At 39.9% G+C, this 10,934-nt stretch overlaps 1 protein-coding gene across 1 annotated transcript; it reads left to right on the top strand.

The window, feature by feature from the left end:
* Positions 1-22: 22 nt before the first annotated feature.
* On the top strand, positions 23-7,585 carry LOC143288177 (synaptosomal-associated protein 29-like). The gene is made up of 3 exons (XM_076596482.1): positions 23-379; positions 2,376-2,805; positions 5,368-7,585. Exons 1-3 carry the CDS (start codon positions 164-166, stop codon positions 5,532-5,534), a joined length of 813 nt encoding a protein of 270 aa, XP_076452597.1. The 5' UTR covers positions 23-163; the 3' UTR covers positions 5,535-7,585.
* Positions 7,586-10,934: the final 3,349 nt, after the last annotated feature.

Here is a 10,934-nt window from a genome sequence, read left to right as displayed (position 1 = left end):
GTTGAACTCCCCTTCAACGGGAAGTAAGTCCAACCACAAGTGATGATGAATTCATCTCCGCTTTCGCAAGCAAACCCAGAGTGGAGATAAATTGAGTGGTTTCAGCCGAGCAGTGTCAGTTTCAGTGAAGTAAACAAAAGCGTAAACTCGATTTTTAAAAGAAATGTCCCGTTATACAAACAGTTCCAATCCTTTTGAGGATGAAGAAGATGATTTTGAGCATGTCCCTTATTCTGGTAAAGGAGGAAGCCCGTTCGACGACAGACGACAGCAGCTGTCTCGAATGGTGGATGAGTCCGAAGACAGACAATTAGAGAGCACACAACGAGCGATTGCCAGTCTCTACGAGTCTGAAGCTATGGGGAATGCTACCGCTGAGGTAAGTGTGAAGTTCGTGAGGATTTTGGTGGTTTACGGTAGCCACTTTACACACACATTTCCACTATTGTTTACACTACAGTACTTTAAGCAAAGTATTAACGATATTGTTATTGGTGTAGATTTTCTGAAAAATTCTTGTTGTTCTGCTTGTGTAGAGCTAGACTAGCAGTAGTACTATTAATAGTTAAACACGGAGTTTTCGGCAAGCCGATGTTGATCGTGTAACGGAAAGAAGCAAGGAAGAGAAGAATGTGTCATTCTTGGCTCATATTCAATTATTCACTTCAGATAGATAGATAGATCGATCTATAGATCTCTATCCTAATGTGTGGTATCAATTGCCAAATTAAATTTTTTTAAAAATTTTATGTTTGGAAACATGTGAAGTGACTTGGCAGACTTTGCAAAGATATATGATCTGTTTATCAGTTTTTGTTTATTGTTCCACCATGATCATCATCATCAAAAGTGTGTTTTCCCCATTTTCAGCAATTTGAGCAAAGTTGTAATTTTGTTGTTATTTTTTGGTCAGTAAAACACTTAACCCTCTTCACAGTCTTAACTTCAATTAAAAAATACAGGGTACCTCCTGCAAAATGGAGAAATTTCAAAATATATTGTCATTTGTATAAACCCTCATGTCCCTAGATAATGCAGGGCTTCCAATCCCATAAGTGTATACTATACTGTAATAAATATATATTTTATAATGCCATACGTAGCACCTGGTTGTAGCTGGCATACCAGTTAACATGATATATCATTCATCGAAGTATGCTTGAGAGCCTTTGTCAGTTCCATATATTGAACTTTAGTTGTCTTTAATATTTGATAGCCTATTTGCTGATGCTATGAAGTGAAAACGGTTAGCTTCCAGTAGTGGTTTGTTTGGAAGTAGTAATCTTCCGAGTAGTAGTAAAGTTTATTTTAAGACTATTGACTGTTGTGTTCTTGTCGTATGATAGTAGTTGCCAGTGACTGAGTGAATTTAAAAGATTTTTATAGCCATGTTAAAAATCCATGAACAGTTCATGTTTATTGTCATTTTTAAAGGAACTGTTTCAAGGATTAAACAGCTATTGAGGGTCACACTCACTTGAAGATTAAAAATAAATGACAGTTAATTTGATAGAATAACTCAATAAGCTGACTGAATGAATCTTTGGTTTGAAGCGAAATAAGAATAATTTCCACATTTCCTATATAAAAAAAAAAGAAGTAACATACACACTGTAGGCCTGCAGGTACCAAAACCCTAGGGCTTCATAACCATACCATGTCATCCCAAACAAGACTTGCCAACACTTAATCATTTAATGACATTGTTAAATATAACTTGAAACTGAAGTAATTTCATTGCTGACATTGACAAGCTGTATGATGATACCAGCTGCTGTGGTGAAGTGGTTTGTGTCACAGACTGACGAGTAGGAGGACACAGATTCAGAGGTACCAGATAGGTTGGCTTTTTTTTCGGTCCTTGGCCGGCTCCTACACAGAAGTCAGTGGGCAATAACTGAATGAGAAGACTGGGACCACACTTCAGTGGTCATCTTCTTCACGGATGCATCTTTGGGAGTGTTGCTAAAATTTCCTGAATTTCCTGACCAACACTGCAGGTGTCTGTATCAATAAATAAATAAATACATAAATATATATATATATATATATATATATATATATATATATCTCAGCCCAGTTGACATCAGGATGTATTATGAGAATCAAGTCTTTTCAAGTAACCTGTCCAAAACTTAAATGGGCATTCCTATGGCAGCGTCTTCATCACCACCATCGTCATTGATCATCATAGAAATATATAGAAAACAGAATATCCCGAGTTCTAGGGCACCAAAAAACAACCACCACCACCCTGCCCCCTAACCCCACCCAACCCCATCCCACCACCAAAAAAACAACAACAAAAAACCCCGACTACTTACAACCAAAAACAAACAAACAATCCTGTAAGGTGGTGGTTGTCTCGTTCCCAGGAGCTCCTTCGCCAGAGGGAGGTGATCACCAACATCTCCAAGAAGACAGACGAGATCAACACCACGCTCACCGCTTCCCAGCGCCACATCAACAACATCAAGAGCGTCTTTGGTGGCATCAAGAACTGGTGGACCGCCAAGAAGGAGGCCCCGCAGTCGAGCAGCGGCCAGCAGAAGACTAGCTCCCTGGACACCATCGTCAAGAAGAACCAGGAGGCTGGTGCCAGCGGCTGTCAGCCCTCGGGGTCGTCCTCTTCCGGGCAGGGCTGGGGAAGTGCGTCGTACGGCGATGGGGATCTGGACAGCCGATTCGCGTCGGCGTCGCGCTCTGGGGTTGGGTCTCGCGGTGGGGCTTCCTCCTCCTCCTCTCTCCAGTATGTGCAGCCCATCACCCACAGTGCTCGTGAAGAGGAGCTGGACCGAAACTTGGGTAAGTGCGTGCTCTTGTCTTCCTGACCTTGTTCTGTCTGTCTGAGGTGTTTGTTTGCTCTTCTTCTTTATATTTTGTCCCCAGCTAACGTGTTAGCTAATCTTATTGATCAGTTTCGAAGTTTTCAGTTCATAAATTGTAACATTTGTTTTTTGGCGATTTTATTTCTCACCCATGCAAATGGGTCGTCTGTTGGGAAAGTCAGGCGAGCTAACCGGCAGTACTGAGTGAGTTAAAGCACATTATTGTCTGAAGAATGTCCTCCATTTTTTTTGTGGAAATATAAAGTCCTCTTCCTCAGGTCTCTGTTATGCAATCCTTGGATCATCAGTATATATATATATATATACTGATGATCCAAGGATTGCATAACAGAGACCTGAGGCAGTCATGGCCATCAGTGAACACACATATAGATATATATGAAATATATATATGTGTGTTTATTGATGGGCATGACTGCCGTTAGCCGAGTGGTAAAGTATTGCACTTTCATTCTGAAGGTCCTGTATTTGATCCTGGTATGAGTGCCAGGTGAGGTGGGGTAACCGTAAGAGAGGAATATTTTCTGATATCCCATGTGGGTATAATTATGTGGCAGCTAGCTCACTAGTACTTTAATTCCCTTTCATTTTTTGTATATATGTGTTTGCAAAAGGTTTGCACATTACAGACTGTAAATCCTGTTCCATGTCAGTCAAAAGCGAAATATTGCTCTTTACAACATTAAGAACACTTGCACGTATTTTTGTAATGATTCATGACATTCATAATATATAAATGTACAGGCATGATAAGCAGCGGTGTTGTGTTTCACAAAGATGATCTATTTTGGTTGTGTTTTACTTTTAGTAATGATCCTTGTCAATTAAAGCTTTACGTAAATTGTAAAGGCGTGATGAACGAGTGAACTGTCCTTTACCATGCTGAGATATCTCGCACAGAATGATTCCTGACATTTACCGCTGTGCAGGCATGACAGTGCAATGCTTTAGAAAGTCAAGAGATCTTGCACATAATTATTCTTGACCTTTTAAGATGCACATAGATCATCAGATGTGCAGGCACGGTGAACGACTCTACCGCGTTTCACAAAGTTAAGAGATCTTGGACGTGTTTTACTTTTAGTAATGATTCTTAACGTTCATTTTAAAACTGTCGGTACGCAGGCATGATGAGCGATGATACTGTGTTTGACAAAGTTAAGAGATCTTGCTTGTGTTTTATTTTTGATGATGGTTCTTAACATTAATTAACGTCAGGAAATTTTGCACATTATCATAATTCTTGACATTCCCTGTACTTAAGAGTGTAGGCATGATGAGCGATGGCACTCAGCTTTACAAAGTTAAGAGATCTTGCATGTTTTTTTTATTTTTTGATAATGATGGTTGACATTTAAAGCTGTACATACAAAACTACGCATGGATGATGGGTGATGGTACTGTACTTCATGAAGTTGTGAATTTTTTTTTTTTTTTTTTCCAAATGATTCTTGACATCTAAATCTGTACATAAGTGTGCAGGCATGATCAGTGATGATACTGCGCTATATATATATACAAACTTTAGAGATCTTGCATGCATTTTACTTTTTGATGTAATGATTCTTGACATTCAAATTAAGAGACTTTGCATGTATTTTACTTTTTGATAATAATGATATATATATTGACATTTAAGGCTGTGTGTCTGTGTGTGAGTGTCTGTGTGTCTGTAAGGGGGGGACATCTATATATACATGTGTGTGTGTGTGCATGTGAGTGTGTGTGTGTGTGTGTGTGTGTTCTATGAAATGCATTTTGTTTTAATCTAAGCCTTATTTCCTTCATAGCTTTTATAATCTGATTCATCTCTTCAGTGTGCTTTTTCATTCATATGAACACGCTGGATGTTTTCCATTGTCAGATAGCGGTTGATGTGTTTTTCAAGGCATGTTTATAGTCAACTGGATGATGTAAGGCACTTTGAGCAGCATTGGTGCTGGATATCGTGCCATAGAAAAACTATGTATTATTATTATTATTATTATTATTGACTCACTTGTGTAAACAAAGAGAGTCTATGTTTTAACCCGGTGTTCGGTTGTCTGTGTGTGTGTGTGTGTCCGTGTGTCTGTGTGTCCGTGGTAAACTTTAACATTGACATTTTCTCTGCAAATACTTTGTCAGTTGACACCAAATTTGGCATAAAAATAGGAAAAATTCAGTTCTTTCCAGTCATCTTGCACCTCTGGGATGGGCACAAAAAATTAAAAAAGAAGCCTAATTATATGCAAACTGCATGTACTGTTATATTTATATTTTTTGTATTCTCTAAACTTGGCACTTTGACCTCTTATTCTGACCCAACAATAAGAGGAGTCATTATTATCATTTTTTGTTCAAACAGGAACTTCTTTTGCTGAGCATGGAATTTTTATTTATTTTGCAAACGTTTTGGTGCAGTGTGTAAAGAAGGGAAATTACTCTGTAATTAATGCTAGGGGACTTCATTTATCACAAGTGAGTCTTGAAGGCCTTGCCTCTCGTGTTACTATTAATATTATTATTACCTGTGCAGGCATGATGAGCGACGGCCTGGGGCGACTCAAGCTGCTGGCCCAAGGCCTTGGGGATGAGATAGAGCAGCAGAACGATATGCTGACCACCGTGATCCCCAAGGTGGAAGAAGCTGACACACGGCTGGAGTTGCAGAACAGACAGATGAACAGAATACTGAAGCGATGATGGAGTTACTTTGGATGGCCTTTTTTTTTTTTTTTTTTTTTTGGCCAGGTTTGGATGGGTTGGTGCACTTTGGTGTTCCCTGTGAAGGACTTTTCTAGTATGTGTGTGAACATGGTTGCTCCCACTTGAATGTATACGTAAGCGTTCATTCGGGTGTGTGGGCGTATGCTCTATTTATACAGTAATGTACGCAGACGGACACTCTTCACGCAGTATGCATGGATGCTCAGTGACAGTACCACACATGCGCTTACAGTGCACTGTTCCAAATGTGGCTGTATGCATATTTATATACTGCATCACACACTTGCACACAGCACAAACACACATGCACATATATACACACACAGGCCTAGTGATTTGTTCACATGCATGTATACACAGATGTGTATACTTCATTACTTACCTGTACACGCACACTCACACATGCATTTTGTTTAGAGAAAACAAGCGTTTGGTTTTCAGTCCTTCCCACAGTGACGTGTGATCTTAGTTGATGAATTGTTAAAAAAATAAATAAAAATAAAAAAAATTAGAAAGGAAATAAAGAAAAAAGTCTGTTTGTGAAACATTTGTGTATTTCACTTGAGTAAAAAGTATGATTGACTATGATTGTGTAAGTTTTGTCATGTGTAAGTTTTGTCATGTGTAAGTCAGACGACCGTTTTTTTTAATATCTTTTTTTTTTTTTTTAAACATCCATGGTGTGTTCTTGATAACACACAAGTACTGACATGAATTACGCTAAAGTAGCCAATACAGTTCATGTATATATTGGTTTTATACAGCATTGTCTACATAAAGGGAAGTTTTGAATGCGGTGGTATTGATCAGGGAGTGAAGCACGCCAGAATCAAAGACCCACCCCACACCCCCCCACACCCCCCCAGGTTTTATTTGATCCATGTTTTTCCACAGAATTAAGGTCCCTTCTTGTACATCGGATTTGAATCATTTTCATTGGGTGTGGTTTTTTTTTTGTTGGTTAAGTTATGTGTGCCATTGTCACAGATTTGTGTCATTTATGTGTTTTTTTTGTTTTTGTTTTTTTTAATATCATTTACGATTTTCTATAAGCAGTGTGTGATAGAATCCAAGGAGAGTTTTATTTGTGATGGTTTGGGTTATGAGGTGTTTTATCGAGCAGTGCGTGTTGCCTTTGATCGTATGATGATACCATGTATCTGAACCTCAGTGGCTGTTTTTTTTTGTGTTTTTTTTGTTTGTTTTGTTTTCAAACCTGCCAAAGAAACAGCTCTGCAGTGTGGTCTGTAACCAACAGGGGGATATTTGTTTATAATAGTTTTTGAAACAAATCAGCTTTTCATTTTTTATGTATGAGAGGGTGTTTGAGGTGTGGGTATGATGTAGGGAGAATGATGAAATCAGAAAAAAAGAAATCCAGTCAACTGAAGTTGATTGAAATAAAACAGAACACACACACACACACACACACAAACACAAACACACACACACACACATGCACACACACACACACACACACACACACACACACAAAAAAAACACACACCAAAAACCCCCCCAAAAAACGAAACAAAAACCAACCCACAAAGAAAGAAAAACAGCTGAAATAAATTCCTACTTTCATTTTATTTTGCTTTCAGTTTCTGCCATTCATTGTGTGTGTGTGTGTGTGTGTCACTGTGTGTGTGTGTCACTGTGTTTGTGTGTCACTGAGTGTGTGTGTGTGTGTGTGTCTTCCCACCCCATACAGCTTGCCTCCCTCCGCTCCAACCCACCCCCCCATCCCCCCCTGAACACTTACACCCTCCCCTCTTTCCCTTCTCCAGTTTGTGAGAACAGAATCTGAGAGTGAGACTTGCTACTCCTTTGGGGGCTTTATTCACTGCAATCACAAGGCCACTGTGTTGTGGTTGTAAACTTATGTGAAAAGAATGTATGGCAGATCATCACCTAAGTGAATCAGCAGCCGTGCAGGATCTCTGGTGTGTTGCCTCATAGGAGTCATCCTATCGTCGATAGTGTTAGTTCCCTGTGGACTGTCGATGCCGAGACTTTGATGGGCAAACCCAGGTGTGGCCGTGCTGGGGGGGGGGGGGGGGGGGGGGGGGGGGGGGGGGGGGGGGCTTGAAAAAGAGCGGCATGTGAGCATTGCTACTGAGACATTGCAGATGATGGGTCAGCAAAACGTGAATATATATTTATTACAGTTCAGACTCACACAGGTTATTGTCAGCAAAACATGTGTTTGATATATGATAGTTCAGACTTACACAGCTTATCGTCTGCAAAACATATATATTTACTATATATACATGACAATCCAGACTCGAACAGCTGATCATCTGCCATAGAAAGTACACAGTCCAGGTCTTCTGATAGTTTAGAAATCCTGCTGGCCTCATGGACTCGTTAAAAAAGTCTTTTACCATTATTCTAGGGGGTCGCAGACTTTTTTTTTTTTTTTTTTTTTTTTGCTGCCCCATCATTTGCGCCGTTTCAGTGGCATTACTCCCACGCCGCTCATTTAGATTCCCCCATACACGGCCACACCCGGGTTCGTCCGTCGCAGTTCCAGCGTCGACAGTCCACAGGGAACCATTGATGTTAGGTCTCCTGGAGGCCACACACCAGAGGAGACCCTGCACTGCTGCTGAGTCACTTCGGTGGTGTTCAGTGGTGCCTGTTGGGGGTCGCAGACTTACCATCTTCAGAGAGTCACTCTAATGTTGATGTAATCAAATCAACATTGCTACACACATACAAAAGCAGGTATACTTGGTTTATAGGCCAAGAAATGGTGAAAGGAAGCAACCATTTTTTGCAGCAGTTGATTTTAACACCAGACACCAGACTGAAGCGCAAATACAGGATTTACACTCTTTTTATAGAAATGGTGCAGTTGGTGTATGCAATTAAAGGTCATCATATGTCATTAAATTTCCATTGTGCTTTAGTCGATTGTCAAGTTTGTGACAAGTGAAATGGTGGTCAGTACATTTATGGAAATGGTGCAGTCAGCATATGTAATTAAAGGTCAGCATATGCTATTAAATTTCCATTGTGCTTTAGTCGATTGTCAAGTTTGTGACAAGTGAAATAAATGGTGGTCAGTACAACAAATCTCTTCAACCTGTTCACTGCCAGGGAAACGCAACTCTTGTTGAAGGGCTTCTGCCAGAGAATTTTCAGTGAAAACAGGTATTCATTGATAAAGTATAAGAAAATATAAATCTACAGGACACTTTTTTGTCAAAAGTATGAAAACTGTATGTTTTCCTGAAAGGAAAATAACGCTTAACTTTCTATTGAAAGCATTTCTGAAATATGGAAGGTACAGATATGGTTTTGAGATGGTTGATCAATGAAGTATATTTTTAGAATGCCATTATATGTTTCTTGATTGTTTAAAATAGCTGTAGAATATCATCACGAACGATGAATGTTTGAACGAAAGACAAACCACAAGCAAGCATGCCAACAAAGAAAACCCACCAAATGAAGTTCTGGTATCCAATTTTTTTTTTTTTTTTTTTTTTTTTTTTTTTTTTTTTACTGAGCTGATTAAAAAAAAAAGAAGTAAAAACAATCAAATTTATTAAGGCTACACACATTTTGGTACAAACTGTGCTGTGAACAAAGTCCCTATCTCCTCCCCCTCCCCCGCATGATCGTAGTGAGCGAGATGGAGTGTAGAGGTGAAGGCAGCCACCTCATCATAAACAGCTTTACTTTGCTTTAACTTGCTTTTGGTGTCGTTTGCTCTGTTCATGTTTGTTCATTTCGCTTCCTGATTGGGTTGTCAGTTGGTCAATGCTTAGAGCCACAGATGACTGAGGCAATATACCGTATTAAGACAGTCTTCATGTTTGTTTATTCATGATTGAAATGTAGTCTTCAACAGTTATGACAATGCCCCCCCCCCCCCCCCCCCCCCCGGTGGGGATGACGGGGGTCTTTCAGTACAAATAGCATCCCCGCCTCCTGGAAGTTCTGTGCTAGAAATTTCCTCTTCTCTGTCACTCTCTTTGTTTCTGCCTTTTTTTCTTCACTGTTGTCTCTTTTTTTTTTTTTTTTTTTTTTTTGCCTTCCCAGTCCATTCCCCTTTCTTTTTTCAAGCAAGCCTTGACACTTTTTTTCTCTTTTCCACAGTCTATGATGTACTATGTGTGCTGTTTTGCTATGGCGATTAGGTAATGAGATGTTATTTGCCTATATGGCCTTTTTTTATGCATTTTTTGTTTGGCTTTGAAGTTTTTGGGTTTTTTTTTACCTTTTTTTAACGATTTTTTGTAATCTGGGGATGATAAATTAAGTGGAATGGCTGGCGTCCTCAGCATGGCCTAGTCTTACTTGCCATAAGGAGCTAAATGGTTGGGATACTGTGTCTTGAACTTTAGTTTGTGGGTTTGTCTTAGTGGGTTTTTTTTGTAAATGTGACAGTTTTGTGTTGACGCGGTTGAGCATTTGTACGGTTTGACAGTCCTGATATGGCCCTGTGCCGTTCGGCTGGACTATAAGCAACAAGAATAAGTCATGACAATATTTCTTGTTTTGGTTGTTTTCGGCAAAACTCAGTGTTGGGTTAACCTGCTATGTAGGTAACAAGGCCACAACTACAGTATGATGGGTTAACGTGTCGTGTAGGGTAACAAGGCCACAACTACAGTATGATTGGTTAACCTGTCATACGTACATGCAGTGAATAGTTAATTGATACGATTGATAACACTCACCCAAAACTCCATCATTTTCCTTATCACTGATAGAGGATTTCAAGTGAAGGCCTACAGTTCATTGACTCCACCTTCTTCTTCTTCTGCGTTCGTGGACTGCAACTCCCACGTTCACTCGTATGTACAAGAGTGGGCTTTTACGTGTATGACCGTTTTTACCCCGCCATGTAGGCAGCCATACTCCGCTTTCGGAGTATGTTCTTGTTTCCATAACCCACCGAACGCTGACATGGATTACAGGATCTTTAACGTGCGTATTTGATCTTCTGCTTGCATATACACACAAAGGGGGTTCAAGCACTAGCAGGTTTGCACATATGTTGACCTGGGAGATCGTAAAAATCTCCACCCTTTACCTACCAGGTGCCGTTACCGAGATTCGAACCCAGGACCCTCAGATTGAAAGTCCAACGCTTTAACCATTCGGCTATTGCGCCCGTCATTGACTCCACCTATTCCACTGCCATGATGGCAAACAAACCAGTTCTCTGTCTTTTTTACTGTCAGGGCTTCTGACATCACATGAATATGCATCCCTGATGCTTTGAAAATGGAACTGAAGAATGCGTTGCCTGTTCATCGAGTGGGTCACTGGAACGTTCTGAAAATTTCTTCCTGCATAGCAGTCACTGAGTAAGGTGTACTATTACTTAGTAGTAGTGACTGTTGCTGCTGCTGTTGT

The sequence above is a fragment of the Babylonia areolata genome, chromosome 12, assembly GCF_041734735.1.
Source record: "Babylonia areolata isolate BAREFJ2019XMU chromosome 12, ASM4173473v1, whole genome shotgun sequence".
NCBI classification, from domain to species: domain Eukaryota; kingdom Metazoa; phylum Mollusca; class Gastropoda; order Neogastropoda; family Buccinidae; genus Babylonia; species Babylonia areolata.
The sequence above is the reverse complement of the archived record's forward strand: the minus strand, read 5'-3'. Positions and strand labels throughout refer to the sequence as shown.

Excerpts from the sequence above, each read along its gene's own strand:
- LOC143288177 (XM_076596482.1), top strand. The coding sequence starts at position 164 with ATGTCCCGTTATACAAACAGTTCCAATCCTTTTGAGGATGAAGAAGAT. Across the intron at positions 380-2,375 it reads TGGGGAATGCTACCGCTGAG|GAGCTCCTTCGCCAGAGGGA; the intron begins GTAAGTGTGAAG and ends TCTCGTTCCCAG. Across the intron at positions 2,806-5,367 it reads GGAGCTGGACCGAAACTTGG|GCATGATGAGCGACGGCCTG; the intron begins GTAAGTGCGTGC and ends TTACCTGTGCAG.